The following is a 16,310-nucleotide window of genomic DNA, read 5'->3' as shown; positions in this document are numbered from 1 at the left end:
TAGGCGGGGGCTCTGGCCCCTGGGGCCGGCTCCCGGGGTTCCCACCTCCCTGGAGGCCTGGGCTGTCAGGCGGGGGATTCGGGATGCTCCTTATCCGTAAGGCTCCCCAGTGGGTGCCGTGATCGTGGTTTGTCTGGGAGCGTTCCTTGTCCAGAATCACTAAAACCAACAAATGAGGCAGCCTGGAAATGAACCCTGGTGGGCAAAACTGCAGCTGGCGTAAATTTACACCATTCAGCAGGGGGACGATCTAACCCCTGCTCTGAGCATGTGCTTGAGCCGCTAGCCCCTTCCCTGGTGCTGTTTAATTCAGTGGTCCTCATGTCTGCAGCTGTCTCAGAATTTCTGCAAGGAGAAGAGAGACTTGTCCTGACCATATGACTCCAGTTGGAGAGCCCCAGGCTGTCTGGACCCCACTTTGTGCTGGAAGCTGCTGGTTTGCAGCTGTGTCGTAGAAAGCTAGAACTGGAAGGGACCTCGAGAGGTCATGGAGTCCAGTCCCCTGCCTTACAGCAGGACCAAGCACTGTCTAGACCATACCTGACAGATGTCTGTCTAACCTGCTTTTCAATATCTTCAGTGATGGAGATTCCACAATCTCCCTAGGAAGATTATTCCAGTATTTAGCTGTCCTGACACTTAGGAAGTTTTTTCTATTGTCTAATCTAAACTTCCCTGGCTGCAGCTTAAGCCCGTTGCTCCTTGTCCTGTCCTCAGAGGCCCAGGAGAACAATTTCTCTCCCTCCTCCTTGTAACCCTCTTTTAGGTACTTGAAAACCACCGTCATGTCCCCTCTGAGTCTTCTCTTTTCCAAACCAAACAAGCCCAGTGCTTTCAGTCTTTCCTCACGGCTCATGTTCTCTAGCCCTTTAATCATTCTCGTTGCTCTTCTCTGGACCTTCTCCAATTTCTCCACATCTTTCTTGAAATGTGGGGGCCAGAACTGGACACAATACTCCAGCTGAGGCCTAATGAGCGCTGAGTAGAGCGGAAGAAGGTCTTCTCGTGTCTTGCTCTCCACGCTCCTGTCAATGCATCCCAGAATCACGTTTGCTTTTTTTCCAACAGCATTACACTGTTGACTCATATTTAGCTCATGGTCCACTCTGACCCCTAAGTCCCTTTCCGCAGGACTCCTTCCTAGACAGTCACTTCCCATTCTATACGTATGAAGCTGGTTGTTCCTTCCTAAGTGGAGCACTTTGCATTTGCCTTTATTAAACTTCACCCTGTTTACCTCAGACCATTTCTCTGTCTTCCCAGTACAATGGAAGAGAAAATGCTGATGCTACTGGGCTGAATGCCCTTTGGAGCCAGGTGGATCTGTGTGGAAGTTGGCAGCTGGGTTGATGGGAGGGGACACAGAGATGGGGAATAGCTGGGGGGTGGGTATGGGGCCGGGCAAGGCAGTTGAGGATGTGTTAAGCGCTGCCTGGTAGCACCCGAGGCTGTTTTCCCCCATAGGAGAGGGGCTTGGCACAGGGCGTGGCAGTCCCCAGTGCCGTCTGAGGCCGCAGGCTAAGGACTGGCTGTCTTTCTGCATGCGGGTTTGAATAAGAAATGAGGTATGTGGCGGGTTTTAGGGCCAGCTGGCTGCTCTGTGCCCTCTTGAGCCTCTTCCTGGGGCGGAGGAGGAACAGGGAGGCGGGTTCACGTGTCAGATGTCCCTGTGGCTTTGCTTTCCCGCATCCCAGGGCGGAGTGGTAGGAGCTGCCTGGTTAGTTCCCTGCCTTGGGGGGGATGTCTGGTTTTTAAGTGTGGGTCTCTGTCCAGGGGCACAGGAAGCCAAATGCTCGTCCTAGGGGTGGGGTGGGGGGAACTAGGTCAACCCTACCACTGAGTCACTGCTGCAAACACTGATCTGCTGACCAAGGGGTCCCCCGCAAACCAGGGCTGTGGGAGCAGCTTATACAGTAACCTGCTGAGAGCCGTCAAACCGAACCGTAAGCCTCAGGCCAGGGGGGCAGCCCCTCCTGCGCCTCTACTTCCAGCCCCCGCGCCCCGGTCTGAGCAAACCTTCACGCCGCCTGCCACTGGCGGGGCGGGGGGGGAGCATGTGGCTCCTGTTGGAGCAGGAGCTGCAGCATCCCCGGCGGTGGGGCCGTGCCCCGGTTGTGAGAGCCCCACACCGTCCTATTAGGGCTGAGAGTGGCAGTCTGACCCAGCTCCCGGTGCGCCTCGTGCTCCCCCCTGCTGACTGGCTGCCGTGCGGAGGCCTGAGTGGGGAGCAGAGACCAGGGCTCCCGGCCAGGCAGGAATGTGCTGGCTGGACTGAGAGCTGCTCGCGAGGACGGGGGCGTTTCGCTGCTGTCCCTTCCCGGGCGACGCCCCCCGCGGCGACCTGCAGGCGGGCACGGCTGCTGGCACTCGGTGGAATGCGAGGCTGCCGGCTGGGCTCGCCTGTTCCCTCCCCTGGGCTGAGCTGGTGCCTCGCCCACAAGGGGAGTTGCTTGGCTGTAGGCAGGCTGAGATCACGGGGAGGAGGAGGAGAGAGCAGGCAGCTGTGCCAGCTCCGGCTTGTCTAAACTTGTCCTGTTTCCAGTGCTCCCCCGTGTCCGGCCCGGAGGTGCAGCCCCAGCCCCGCAGGCTTCGAAGCAGCTCCAGGCGGGTGAGTGCCCCTCTGTCCCCTGCAGCTCACAGGGTGGCTGGAGAGCAGGGGCAGAACCCAGCCCAGCTCGTTAAACTGATGGGCCTGGAGGGCACCGCCCGCAGTCTGCTGCCTCGGGCCTGCCTTGAGCCGTCTGATTGACTGAAGTGGCTGAGCTGCAGAGCTGGGACTCGCTCAGGTCCAGCAAATCCCTGGGCTGCCCTGGCTGGCCAAAGCCCCTGTGTTCTGCACTCCGCCCTTGGTTGCAGCTTGCCCCTGCAGGACCGCTGCCTGCCTCCCCCGCGACGGCCTGGCCAGGCGTCGTGCCCAGCGTGCAGCCCTTGCAGCTGGCGGGCGTTCGCGCAGAACGTCGGTTCGAGTTTCCTTGCTCGTCAGAGGGGCGTTCTCGGGGCGACTGAGCTGTGCCGTCTCCGGCGGGAATTCTCCCGTACGTCCCTCCTCGTCAGGGCTGGCTTTGCCCAGCCTGCTCTCGCTGGCTATCACCTGGGAGAAATCAGGCGGTTCCCAACCTGCTTCCCTCAGCTTTGGGGCCTGCGGCTGTCACTCCGTTTCATTGTGCTGGGTATGCAAAGGAGACGTCAGTGGTTGCTCCTGGGCTGGGTGGATTACGTTTCCCTCTTGGCTTCCAGGGGAAGGCTCTGCTGCAGCAGCTGTCTCTGCCTCTTTCCTGCCAGAGTGGAGGCAAAAAAAACCCCTTTGAATGTTCAAGTATAAATTTATGTTCCCGCCCTGCCCGTGCCCCCCGCCTCGTGCCTTCTGGCAGCCTGGAAGGCTTAAAGGTTGGCGAGGTTCTTTTCTTAGCAATATCAGGCCTGTCTTCCCTGGCTTGGCTGGGGGACTCCTTGGCAGCTGCTTATGTTGGACTCAGAGGGCACTTTTTAGCCAAGAAAGTTTTTCTCCAAAGGGTCCAGTAGGTGTTTGAATGTGAAGGCGTTAAAGGAAAACAAGAGCGTTTGGAACAGGGAGAATGCCAATGCTTTCTTTTCCCAGCATGATGTCGCTCGCTTGGTATCGGGGATGTTAATTCTGCCAGCTCTCCTGTGGTCCATAGCGTCCCCCAGGCTGCTCTAGAAGTACTAGGCAGTAGTGTAAGAACGGCCACGTTGGCTGAGACCGCAGGTCCAGCTAGCCCAGTGTCCTGTCTTCTGACCGTGGCCAGTGCCAGGTGCCCCAGAGGGAATGAACAGAACAGGGAATCATTGAGTGATCCATCGCCTGTTGTTTGTTCCCAGCGTCTGACACCTGGAGGCGAGGGGCGCCATTGATAGACCGAACCTCCGTGAATTTATCTAGTTCCTTGGGAACGCTTCAAACATCCTCTGGCCAGGAATGCCCCAGGAGCTGACTAGTGGAGGGATGGCACCGTGCTTTCTCTCCGGGGAACAGGAGCACCAAAAAGGCCCGAGGTTCTGAGTTACCACCCGGTTCTTCTAAGCAAGCACATTTATCCTTAAGGCAAAAGCATTGCAGAGAAACATCTCAAGTGCCTGCACCTGTGCTCAGTTAGCACCTCTCTCCCTGGGAGGTAGTAGTAGGTGGTCCGTCGTGTGCGACGGCGACGTCTTGAGCTCGCGCAGGCTCATCGGTTGTGGACTCGCGTGTGGCTGTGGAGCCCAGGCTTTGCACGGCACGGGCGTTCACAGCGGGGACAAGGGAATCGCCCTGGCTCTGTTGGTGCGGCTGCTGCCGTTGCTTTCTTCCCCTCACGAGCACCAAAGAGGCGTACGCGTCGCTGCTCTTCAGAGTTGTCATGCGCGTGTCGTACGAGAGCACGCCAGCCTGGTCGGGCTTCTGCGTGCTGCTCTAGCTGCTCCGCTTTTAAACCAGCGTCAGCAACGTCGGCCTTCACGCAGCCTTTATGAAGGCCTCCAAACCACCCCCGCTGGCTTACCCATGCAGCTAAGAGTTCTCCACCAGCTCAGATTCAGGATCACCGCAAATAGTCCCGTCCCTTTTTACACAGCCGGAGCCTTTGAGCTTGGCCTCCTGCAAACAGCCGACCAGCTGCCAGCACTCGCTCCTCGGGGTGCGGTTTCACAAGGCTGGAGTTTTGCAGAGCTGCGGGCGGGGGATTTGCCTGCCGCGCCCTGGATCTTTCCCCAAGGGAAACCACATATTTTAGTCCAAGAGTCTGTTCTTGTCTGGCTCGTGGGTCACTATAGTTCTCCAAACCAGCCGCATGTCTGTCTCCTCCCCCCCAGGAGTTACGTACGATTCTGGCCTTATGAATACAATGAGCCCCAAAGCCACTCGGGGAGATCTCCCGAGGGTACAACAAGAAATTACCCCACCTTTTCCCACCCCATCAAACTTTCTGACTCAGCAGCCACTGAAACCGGCGTGCCGTGGTCCCCCTCCTGCAGCCTGCCCTGGCCTGTCTCTTTCCCCTGCCCACTGTGTAGGACGTGCTTGTGTCAGGACATCTTCACGCAACCTGTTTGGTGTTGCTGCGCGATCCTGTTGTGCTGCTTTTTGTGGCATCGTGGCCGGACACCGAATGAAGCCCGGAACTCGGGCTCGGGGATGAAACCTCACTGGAGTCTGCCGGGCTGCGGCTGCCTGGGTTTGACCGGGCGCGGTTCGGCGGATGTAACCGTGCCTCAGTGGGTCACAGCTGAGTGGCCAATTCAGGACCTCCCCAAAGACTGGGGCAGACCAGTCCTGAAGCTGAGGTTCCCAAACGCTTAGTTGGATGTATTGAGCCAGTGCAAACCAGCTCCTGGGCCAACAGCCCAGTTCCTTCAAAGCTGCCCAGCCTCAGGCTTCCATCCAAATCAAATCTGGTGAGAGTCACTGGAGAGCTTCTGTCTGCCAGCCCCAAGGGGTCAGGTGCATCATCTCCCAGGACGAGGAATAGTTCGGACTGGCCACCAGCATGCGTTGGGTGACCATTTGTATTACCTGCAGTGTCTTGGAAGAGTGCCGTGGTCAAAAGACCAGCACGCGTTCAGTAACCCTCCGCCTCACCCGTGGGCTGACAAAAGTCGGGAACGCCGTTTCCGTGGGTATTCCAACCGAAAGGCCGGATGTGCGGCCGAACGGTTCCTTGAAACCGGTTCCGTCAACCGACCTTCTGGTCCCAAAAGTCCGGCCAGGCCCCCAGGTCAGCACACCCCTTAGATCTTCCCCTGCAATCGTGCTGTTGCCAGTCCTTGCGGAATAGACTGATGTTTATTTACGGGGAGAACGTGGATGAAGGGATCAGACTGCAGAGAGGCACAAGAACAGTTCTGAGCCACTGATGGCAGCAGCAGAGCTGCTGGACACCCCAGGACAAAGGGCAGCGGGGGCTGGCTCTGTGATCCTAGAAGGGGCGCGGGGGTCGTGGAACTCAGGCAGAAGGGACAGGGCCGGGGGCAGCCAGCTCTCGGTTCCACCCGCACAGCGCTCCCCTCGGCCAGCAGCCCTACTGGTGAGGTCCGGTCTGGCAGAGAGCTCTTCCTGAATTGTTCCAGAGGTTCTGGTGCAGCGTTCGTGCCCAGGGTGATCCAGGTGGGTCTGGCAAGCTCAGTCACGGGACTCGGATGTCCCAGCATAAAAGCATCAGGCGGCGCGGAGGTCAGAGGCTCAGGCCCTGGGACTGTGCGCAGCCCCCTGGGATGGTAGTGGGGTATCCAGTTCCGGGGCCCTGGTGTTGCAAGGAGGGGAACGCGCTGGAGAGAGCCCAGCGGAGGGCAATGGAAATGATGAGGCGGCTGGAGCAGGCGGCCTGCGAGGAGCGGCTGAGGCGCTTGGGCGTATCTGGTTTGCGGAGGAGAAGGGCAGAGGGTTTGGCAGCAGCCTCCAGTGACCCGAAAGGGGGTTAGGAGGAGGCTGGAGAGAGGCTGTTCTCAGCGGTGGCCGATGACAGAGCCGGCAGCAATGGTCTCCGGCTGCGGGGGGGAGGCCTGGAGGCTGGAGGTTAAAAAGGGTGTTTCGCTGGGGAGGTGAAGCGCTGGGCTGGGGCGTCTAGAGAGGTGGTGGAATCTCTGCCCTGGAGGTTTTAAGGCCCAGCTCGACGGAGCCCTGGCTGGGGAGATTTAGTTGGGGGTGGTCCTGCTTTGGGCAGGGGGCTGGACTAGACGAGCTCCTGCGTTCCCTGCCCGCCCTGGGATTCTACAGCCCATCCTGTGTCCTGCCCTGGGTCCACCGCGTTCTCCGGCCCCCTGGTGCCTGTGCAGGGGCTTCTGGTCCTCCTGCTGTGCCTCCCCTTCTGCTGCTCTGCCTGGCAGGCTGGAGCCCTGGTGTGGAGCAGGAAGGAGATGCATTTAACACACACACCCACCACCACCACATGCAGATGAATTGTTCCTTACCGGGTTCACAGTCTGGCCCGGGGGCAGCAGGGTGGGTGGGCAGGGAAGCCAGCTGGGTGCCAGGGCCCTGGGGTGCTGAGTGGGGCTGGCTCCTTGCAGAACAACGGGCTTGTGGGTTACGAGAGCGGCTGGCTTGTGCTGCTCAGCAAATCGAAGGGGTGGAACGTGCCCCAGCTTGGGGGATCGTCCGTCCCATTCTTTGCCGTTTGACCCAATGGCATAACCTCAGTGTGGCTCCTCTGGGACGCCCATTGGGCTGGGTCCAAAGTCTGCAGGTGCTTAAATAAGGGTTGAGCAGAACTGGGTCCTCCTAGGCTGTGCAGAGCCATGGTCACACTGTGGCTGACAGACGCGTGGGTTGGATTGCTCAAGGCACCAGCCGGCTCGTTCCATGGCAGGGAGCTGGGCCAGCAACAGCTTTGCTGGGTCTGGGTTTAAACAGGGCCTTCCCCGAGCAGAGAGCTCGCCTGGGCAGGTAGCCCCAGGAATGGGCTGTGGGGGGCAGCGGGACCCAGGGACACCACCCAGGACCAAGCTCTGTGGGCGAGTTCTGGATACAGCAGCCCAGCTCAGAGTGCAGCAGGCTGGTCTTCCACCGGCTGCTGGCTCCCTGGGCCAGCAGCCGCCCACCGGTTAGCAGTGGGGCCGGCTGACAGCTGGGTAGGGGGTGGGAGGCTCGGCATGCCCGCGCTGGTGGGGGAAGGAGGGGATGGGAAGCACCCTGGGGGAGCCGGGCCGCGAGGGCTCCAGGAGAAGGCACCGGTGAGCTCTGGCGCTAGCCTCGTGAGCGCGCCTGAGCTGGGCCACTTCCAGCAGCGTTCCTGGAGCGCAGTGAGGGGTCTCCGCACGCCCTCGTGAGGGGGAGCCTTGCACGGCCGCTCTCCGAGCCGGGGGAGGGTTCTCCTCCTTGGGGGTGGGGAAGCTGCAGTCCGAAGCGGTGCACAGTGGCGTATAGCAGGTCTGTGGCAGGGCTGGGCACAGACACCCGTCAGCACAGGGCCGCCCCTCCGCCCTGGGCCTGCCGCTGGGAGACTGCGGGGCGCTGCTGGAAGGGGAGCTGGTGCCCTGTGCTCGCTCCTGGCCCTGGAGGATGTGAGTGACCAGCCGGGCTCTAACCATGGCCCCGCTCTTGCTGCCCCAGGGTGGCTCTCGCTGGTGGGCGCGATGGCCCCCAAACGCAAGGCCCCAGCCAAGGGCCAGGCCCAGGGCAAGAAGGTGAAGCAGGAGCCGGAGGAGGACATTATCCACTCCACGTTGGAGGCGCTGAAATCCGCACCCAAGGAGAAGCTCAAAGCCAGGATCGACTCCGCCTGCCAGCTGAGCGGGGCTGCCGAGGCCCAGGTGAGCACCAGGCTCAGGCAGCCGGGTTCCCTGCAGGGGCAGAAGACACTGTTGTGCCTCAGCCAGGCCCGCGTCCCAGTTGTGGTGCTGGAAGCCCTGGGGAGGAACCCTGGGGTGAGCGAAGCTCCTGGGGAGCAGCAGAGCTGCAAGGATGCAGTCCTGGGAGCGGTTAAGTGCTTTGGCCTCCAAACAGGAGGCAGAGCTGAGGGGCACCTTGTCCCCACCAGACCCCATCCCTAGCCCTGCTCCAGGGACAGTCTCCGGCCCGAGGGACCCGGCGCAGACCCCGTCCCTAGCCCTGCTCCAGGGAGAGCCCCCGGCCCGAGGGACCCGGCACAGACCCCATCATTAGCCCTGCTCCAGGTACAGCCCCCGGCCCGAGGGACCCGGCGCAGACCCCGTCATTAGCCCTGCTCCAGGGACAGCCCCGGCCCGAGGGACCCGGCGCAGACCCCGTCATTAGCCCTGCTCCAGGGACAGCCCCCGGCCCGAGGGACCCGGCGCAGACCCCGTCATTAGCCCTGCTCCAGGTACAGCCCCCGGCCCGAGGGACCCGGCGCAGACCCCATCATTAGCCCTGCTCCAGGGACAGCCCCGGCCCGAGGGACCCGGCGCAGACCCCATCCCTGGCCCTACTCCAGGGACAGCCCCCGGCCCGAGGGACCTGGCGCAGACCCCGTCATTAGCCCTGCTCCAGGGACAGCCCCGGCCCGAGGGACCCGGTGCAGACCCCATCCCTGGCCCTACTCCAGGGACAGCCCCCGGCCCGAGGGACCCGGCGCAGACCCCATCATTAGCCCTGCTCCAGGGACAGCCCCGGCCCGAGGGACCCGGTGCAGACCCCATCCCTGGCCCTGCTCCAGGGACAGCCCCCGGCCCGAGGGATCTGGCGCAGACCCCGTCATTAGCCCTGCTCCAGGGAGAGCCCCCGGCCTGAGGGACCCGGCGCAGACCCCATCATTAGCCCTGCTCCAGGGACAGCCCCCGGCCCGAGGGACCCGGTGCAGACCCCATCCCTAGCCCTGCTCCAGGGACAGCCCCCGGCCCGAGGGACCTGGCGCAGACCCCGTCATTAGCCCTGCAACAGGGAGAGCCCCCGGCCCGAGGGACCCGGCGCAGACCCCATCCCTAGCCCTACTCCAGGGATAGCCCCTGGCCCGAGGGACCCGGCACAGACCCCGTCCCCATCCCTGTACCAGAGCCCCCAGGCTGTGGCAGACCCACGGTGTCCCACCCAGCACAGGCTGTCCCAGGGCAGCCGTCGGTGCTCGGGGGGCCCATCCGCTCACCGCTCCCCGGCTGCGCTGCCTTAGGTCTATGAGGATGACGACTGCATGTTGAACCAGACCGACATTGGGAACAACAACAACAAGTTCTACATCATCCAGCTCATCGAGCAGAGGGGCAGCTACAGCTGCTGGAACCGCTGGGGACGCGTGGTGAGTGCCCTCCGCCTTGTCTCCCCGCTTCCGTCTGGGTCTGGTCTGTGGCAGGAGCCCCTGACCCCCAAGTCTCTTGGGTACTGGGAGGGCACAGCACACCCCCACAGAAACCAGGGTGCATATTCCCCCGCCCCCAACACGCACACATCCTGCAGGAGGGCTATGGGGGTGTCTGGCTCCCAAACAGGTTTCCTGCTGCATCGTTCCATATGCGTGTGGAATAAATTTTGTTGAGTGCACTGAGACCTCTGTGGATGTGCACCACCTATAGACACTCTGCCCCCGGGGGTCCTCTGCCAATCAGCTGGGTGGCAGCTGCATCTCTCCTGGGTGCCCTCCCAAGCTTTCAGCTACAGGGAATGCTGGTTCCAATCCCGGAGGTGGCTCTCAAGCTGGGGGCTCAGCCAGGGCTGACTTGCTGTGCAGGCAATGCTCAGCTCCCTGCGGGACAGGTACTGTTGTGTAAGCAGGTGGTCTCCCTGGGGTGCCACAGTGAGATTCCCTCCCTGGCCGCTATGTGTCAGTCTCAGCCGGCCTCCTGGTTGCTCACCTAGCTGTCGGGGAGGCTGAGGTGAGTGTGCTGGGGAGACAGCCCCAGGTGAGGCTTGGAAGATGCTCCCTGTGCTGGGGTTTGGGGGTCCCCAGGCACTGCACCCCGTCCGCAGGCAGGAGGGGCTCTCACTCAGCAGGTAGAAAAGGAAGTTTATTAGGCGACAGAGGCCCAGTTTCTCACAGAAGCGTCAGTGCAGCAGTCAGAGACAGTCATTCCAACCCGTCCTGGAGAGAGGAGCCTGAGGGGGGCCCCTCTGGGGTGTAGCTTCCCCCCTTGCCAGGCTGGCTGCCTTCCAGCTCCCTCTCCCCTCCAGCTTCTAACTGCCGCCTCTGATTCAAACCCAGCTCGGCTCCTCCCTGCTCTTTGTTCAGGGCAGAGGTGTTACCTGCCAGCCTGGGTTATAGCCCCAGGTTCATCCTCACCCGCTGGGAGCTGCTCTGCTTGTCTCACACACACCCAGCCCGAGTCTCACACTTGCACTTCCCCCCGACTCCATCACACTCCCAAACAGGCCGAGCTGGGCCAGGGACAGCCCAGCCCAGCTCCACTCCAACAAGGTCCCAGGGTCCTGGCTGCAGCTTTGATTTCTGGGCAACCAGGCTGCCCCTTTGGGAGAGCCGCTGTGATCGGCTGTTGGCCAGGTTTGTGGAGGGGGGTCCCAGCTCCTCCGGGAAGTGCAAACAGTCGGGAGTAATTAGAGCCAAGTGCTCAGGTCGCAGCATCTCTGTGGAGCTGCCACCTCCTGGGGACACACACACTGGGTTCCCCAGAGACCAACCCCCAAAGAAAGGGCCATCGGGTAACAGCCTGTGTCACAGCTGGCTCAGGACCCCCCGTCTTGGTTCTGGATCTCAGCCAGACCTGTGCGTAAGGCTGGGTTTTCAGGGGCTGACGCTTCCCAGAGCTGGGCTGGAGTCGGGACGGTCCATCAAAAGCTTTTAGCCCCCGGGTGGCTTCCTTGATTGGTTGAATGTTTTCTCTGCTGTGCTTTTGCCCTGGGAATAAAGGTGCTTGCTTAGAAGCAGCTGTGTGGTCTGTAGAGCTGCTGCCCAGAGCTTGCGAGGAGGGAGCTCGGGGGGGCAGTCTGGATCACTGGGGCTATCGCAGCGTAAAGCTTTCAGGGCCCCGCTCAGGACCTCCGCCCCGGTCCGGGGCAGGGTGAGCAGGGCACCGAGCCTCACCCCCGCGGGTCTCGTCCCTCCCCAGGGGGAGGTGGGGCAGTCGAAGCTCACCTCCTTCCCTTCCCTGGAAGCCGCCAGGAAGGACTTTGAGAAGAAGTTCCGGGAGAAGACCAAAAACAGCTGGGCCGAGCGGGAGGCCTTCGTGGCCCAGCCCGGCAAGTACACGCTGATCGAGGTGGAGCGCGGGGCCGAGGAGGGGGAGGTGATGGTGAAGGTGAGTGGCCGGGGCCGGGCAGGGCTGGGGGGGCCGGGGGTGTGGGTGTCTGGCGGTTCTCGAGCCCTTGCCTCCCCCAGGTGGACCACGTGGATGGCGGGCTGCGCTCGGCGCCCCGGCCGTTACCCTGCACCCTGGACAGGCCCACCCAGGAGCTGGTGGCACTCATCTTCAGCAACGACATGTTCAAGGAGGCCATGGAGACAATGAACATCGGTATGGTGGCGTCTCTGGGGCTCGCGCATGCGGGGGTGGAGTTCTCCCCAGGCTCAGGCGCCGGTGTTTGGGTGGGCAGGTGGGGGGCCTGTGCTCCCAGCCCTGGCTGTGTGACGGGTGGCTGGCTCTGCTCAGGAGCAGCCCGGGGTTGGGCAGGGTGGGGTGGGGTGGGGGACATTGGCAGGGCAGGGGAGGGGAGCCAGGGCTGGACTGAGGGGCTGTGGGGTGGGATGGGGCAGAGGGCTACAGCAGGTGCACAGAGTCCATGGGGTGAAACTAGCAGGAGGCCAAAGCCCAGGGTGAGGGGTTGTTGGGGTCCCCAAGGGGCTGGGGTCAGGCGGGGGGAGGCCAGAGCCCGGGGTGAGGGGTTATTGGGGTCCCCAAGGGGCTGGGGTCAGGCGGGGGGAGACCAGAGCCCGGGCGAGGGGTGGTTGGGGTCTCCAAGGGGCTGGGGTCAGGCAGGGGAGGCCAAAGCCCAGGGTGAGGGGTTGTTGGGGTCCCCAAGGGGCTGGGGTCAGGCGGGGGGAGGCCAGAGCCCGGGCGAGGGGTTGTTGGGGTCCCCAAGGGGCTGGGGTCAGGCGGGGAGAGGCCAGAGCCCGGGGTGAGGGGTTGTTGGGGTCCCCAAGGGGCTGGGGTCAGGCGGGGGGAGGCCAGAGCCCAGGGTGAGGGGTTGTTGGGGTCCCCAAGGGGCTGGGGTCAGGCGGGGGGAGGCCAGAGCCCGGGGCGAGGGGTTATTGGGGTTCCCAGGGGGCTGGGGTCAGGCGGGGAGAGGCCAGAGCCCGGGGTGAGGGGTTGTTGGGGTCCCCAAGGGGCTGGGGTCAGGCGGGGGGAGGCCAGAGCCAGGGCGAGGGGTTATTGGGGTTCCCAGGGGGCTGGGGTCAGGTGGGGGAGGCCAGAGCCCGGGGTGAGGGGCTGTTGGGGTCCCCAAGGGGCTGGGGTCAGGCGGGGGGAGGCCAGAGCCCGGCGAGGGGTTACCCGAGGGCGAAGGTTTCCCCGCCGGCCGCAGCCGACCCCCTGCTGCCGCCCGCCCCAGATGTGAAGAAGATGCCACTGGGCAAGCTGAGCAAGCAGCAGATCGCCAGGGGCTTCGAGGCCCTGGAGGCCATCGAGACGGCGCTGCAGGAGCCGGCCAGGCCCCGCCGGCGGCTGGACGAGCTCTCGTCCCGCTTCTACACCATCGTGCCCCACAGCTTCGGCCGCGCCCGGCCGCCCCCCATCGACACGCCCCAGGTCCTCCGCGCCAAGAAGGACATGCTGCTGGTACGGCCCTGCTGGTGTCGTGGCGGTGGCGGGGGATTGGCTTCCTTGGTCCTAGCAGGGGCTGTGGAGCCCGCAGGGGCGTCTCCTTGCTGCCTGGTGGCTCGGGAGCGCGGCGCTGGGGCCTGACCGCTCGGCGTCCGGCTCCCTCCGCAGCCCGGCAGGCCTCTTTCCCAGGAGCGCCGGGAGCCTCGGCTGGGACTGTGCCCGCCCTGGGCCGAGCATCTCCGGGCTCCAGGGCTCCTGAGGGTCACGTTGGCCCCCTTCCCGGCAGGTGCTGGCCGACATTGAGCTGGCCCAGAGCCTGCAGGCGCAGAAGGAGGAGGACGAGGAGGAGGTGAAGGTGGAGGAGGTGCCTCACCCGCTGGACAAGGACTACGAGCTTCTGAAGTGCCAGCTGAGCCTCTTGGACTCTGCCTCGGAGGAGTACCAGGTCCGGCTGGGGCTGGCGCACGCCGGGGGGAGGCAGCAGCTCGGGCAGGGGGCCGGGGCGGGGCTGGCGATCGCTGCAGGAGAGACGGGGCGGGGAGGGGGAAATGTGTTCAGGTGCCGTCATGCCAGCTCCCGAGGGAGGCGCCCTGGGTACGGCCCGCTGCGGGGCAGGCCCCCGGGGTGGAGGCCAGCAGTGGGGAGTGAGGCGAGGACTCCAGGGTCACGTCCCCCACCGGTCGCGCTGCTTCCCCTCGCAGGTGATCCAGACCTACGTGGACAAGACCAGGACAAAACTCTGGAAGGTCAAGATCCTGCACATCTGGAAGGTGAAGCGGGAGGGAGAGGTGAGAGCCCTGGTGCCCTCTGCTCACGCACGCTTGTGTCCCAGCCCTCGCGCGCGGGCCGGATGCGGGAGCTCAGCCCCGGCTGCTGCCGCTGGGGGCAAACAGCCCCGGGGTTCAGCACCAGGCTTCAGGCGCCACCGGGCCCCTCTCCAGGAAGCATTTGCTGCAGGGGCTCAGTCCCAGCCACTCCAGGCGTACGTGTGGCCTCCGGAGCCCAGGCAGCAGCTGGCGGTGCTCAGCGCCTCCCTGAGGCCAGCCAGGGGGAGGTGGATATGGGTCCTGCGGCTGTAGCCCCCCCCGCACTGAGATCCCCTCGGTGCTGCCTGGGGGGTGGCTGGAGACACGGCGGCCCCGCTGGGTCCGGCACTGAGCCCAGCGCCTCTGCAGGACGAGCGGTTCCGGGCTCACGACCGGCTGGAGAACCGGCGCCTGCTGTGGCACGGCACCAAAGTGGCCGTGGTGGCCGCCATCCTCAAGAGCGGCCTGCGCATCATGCCACACTCGGGAGGGCGCGTGGGCAAGGGGCTGTACTTCGCCTCCGAGGCCAGCAAGTCGCTGGGATACAGTAAGCCCCCCGCCACCCCTTCTTCGTCCCCCAGCCCTCTCGGCTCGCCCGTGGGTCAGGGGAGACGCCGGGCGCGTGGCTGCAGCAGGGCTGAGTCTGATGCCTCGAGTGCGCGAGCTAGAGGTCAGAGCCTGAGAGAGTGCGGAGAGCAGCTGCCCCCGCTCAGGGCCGGACAAAGGGAAGGAAGCTAACCCTAGCCCCCTTCCCCGCCTCCGTGTCGCCCCCTCCCCGTCGCAGCCCTCCACGTGGTGAAGACAGAGGGCAGGATCGGGGCCGGTCCCCAGCCCCTCAGGAGGGCGCTGTGCTAGCGAGCAGGGCAGCAGTTGAATCTCCCCGGGGCAGGGAGGGTGGGGGGCACTGATCACGGCCCCAGCACTGTTTACCCGCTGGAAGGGCAAGCTGTGTGGGGGGGACCTGGGAGGAGGGACAGTGTGGGGGCAGGGTTATGGTTTGGGGGCTAGTGCCCCCCCCACTTCCAGGGAGCCCCTGCTCTGCTTGGCCCTGTCCTGCAGACCCTCACAGCAGCTGCGTGTGCCCTGCTGGTTCTGGGGGGGTGCTCCGGGCCTGGCAGGTCTGCCCGGCTCAGCAGCCCAGGCTGCCCTCCCCTCCGCAGTGGGGTGCACCTCCCAGCGCATCGGGATCATGTTCCTGGGCGAGGTGGCCCTCGGCAAGGAGTATCGCGTCACCCGGGACGACCCCTCCTTGTGCCAGCCGCCCCCGGGGCATGACAGCGTGATCGCCTGCGGCAGGAGCGAGCCGGGTGAGCGCGCAGCCGGGCGCGGCGGCGGGGGGGGCGGCGCTGGGGCGGATGATGGGACAAGTGGGGCCGGGGCTCCGGTGGAGCGCGGTGCCGGAAGTTCCTGGCAGGGGCCAGCGTTAACCTCTCCCTCCCCTCCCCAGACCCTGCCTGGGACCGGAAGCTGATCGTAGAGGGCAGGACGGTGCTGGTGCCGCAGGGGGAGCCCATCCCCGTGGCCCAGTACCAGGACTCCTCCTTCAGCCAGAGCGAGTACCTGATATACCGAGAGAGCCAGTGCCAGATCCGCTACCTGCTCCAGCTCCGCTTCTGAGGGGCTTCCCCGGTGCTGGTGCCCGGGGCGCCACCCCCAGCCGGGAGAGAGGCTGGTGCCCGCTGAGCTGCCCCCAGAGGCACCGCCGCTGCCTGCTGGCTCAGGAAGCTGGAGTTGTGCGGGTGCTGCTCGCTGCATGGCTCGGCTGCTCACTGCCCCAGGGCCGGGCTGCCAGCGAACCTCCTGCGCTGGGGAGCCGCCGAGAGCTGGAGGCGGCAGCTGGCTCCGGGCTCCGTCCTCCCTGGAAATAAAAGCGTGTGCTGATTGCATTGGGCTGGCCTCCCCGCGGGTCTCGGCTCCTGGCCCCAGAACTCGGCAGGGGCTGGGCTCAGGGGCTGCCCAGGCCTGGGAATGACAGCAAGGGGCTCCCCTCACCCCCGAAACACCGGGGCGGAGGGGGGAGGGGCAAGGGGCCCATCAGTGGCCAGCAGAGCCGGGGAGGGGCAAGGGGCTGGCTGGCAGGACGGGAGGGGCAAGAGGCTGCTGGCAGGATGGGGGAGGAGTAAGGGGCCAGCCGGCAGGCAGGCAGGCCCAGAGTCCCTGAGTGTCAGGGTGACGAGCGTGGCGGCCTGGCTCCCACTGCTGGCCTGGCGCTGCTGGCCTGGCTCCTCCTGCTGGCCTGGCCCGTGCTCACTGGCAGCAGCAGGGCAGTTGACACCCCACTGCCCCTGCTCTCTCTGCGTGCGGCTCAGGGGAGGGGTGGAACCACCTCTACACTCCCCAGCGAGGTGCAGAGCGAGCTGGGAGCTGTGTGGCTCCCCTACACCCACCACTGCCGGTGAGAGCTGGGCC

At 64.4% G+C, this 16,310-nt stretch overlaps 1 protein-coding gene across 2 annotated transcripts; it reads left to right on the top strand.

Moving 5' to 3' along the window:
• Positions 1 to 2,430: 2,430 nt before the first annotated feature.
• PARP3 (poly(ADP-ribose) polymerase family member 3) lies at positions 2,431 to 15,787 on the top strand. Of its 2 annotated transcripts, none has more exons than XM_075005266.1 (11): positions 2,431 to 2,608; positions 8,045 to 8,244; positions 9,558 to 9,683; positions 11,446 to 11,634; positions 11,715 to 11,850; positions 12,884 to 13,110; positions 13,382 to 13,540; positions 13,797 to 13,883; positions 14,271 to 14,448; positions 15,043 to 15,208; positions 15,349 to 15,488. In XM_075005266.1, exons 2-10 carry the CDS (start codon positions 8,068 to 8,070, stop codon positions 15,174 to 15,176), a joined length of 1,413 nt encoding a protein of 470 aa, XP_074861367.1. In that variant the 5' UTR covers positions 2,431 to 2,608; positions 8,045 to 8,067; the 3' UTR covers positions 15,177 to 15,208; positions 15,349 to 15,488. The 2 variants fall into 2 exon arrangements, with proteins under 2 accessions (XP_074861367.1, XP_074861366.1); XM_075005265.1 differs by having other exon boundaries at positions 2,437 to 2,608; positions 15,062 to 15,208; positions 15,349 to 15,787.
• Positions 15,788 to 16,310: the final 523 nt, after the last annotated feature.

Source organism: Carettochelys insculpta, chromosome 11 (assembly GCF_033958435.1).
Source record: "Carettochelys insculpta isolate YL-2023 chromosome 11, ASM3395843v1, whole genome shotgun sequence".
Classification (NCBI taxonomy): Eukaryota; Metazoa; Chordata; order Testudines; family Carettochelyidae; genus Carettochelys; species Carettochelys insculpta.
Note: the sequence above shows the minus strand (reverse complement) of the source record. Positions and strands in the feature narration are given on the sequence as shown.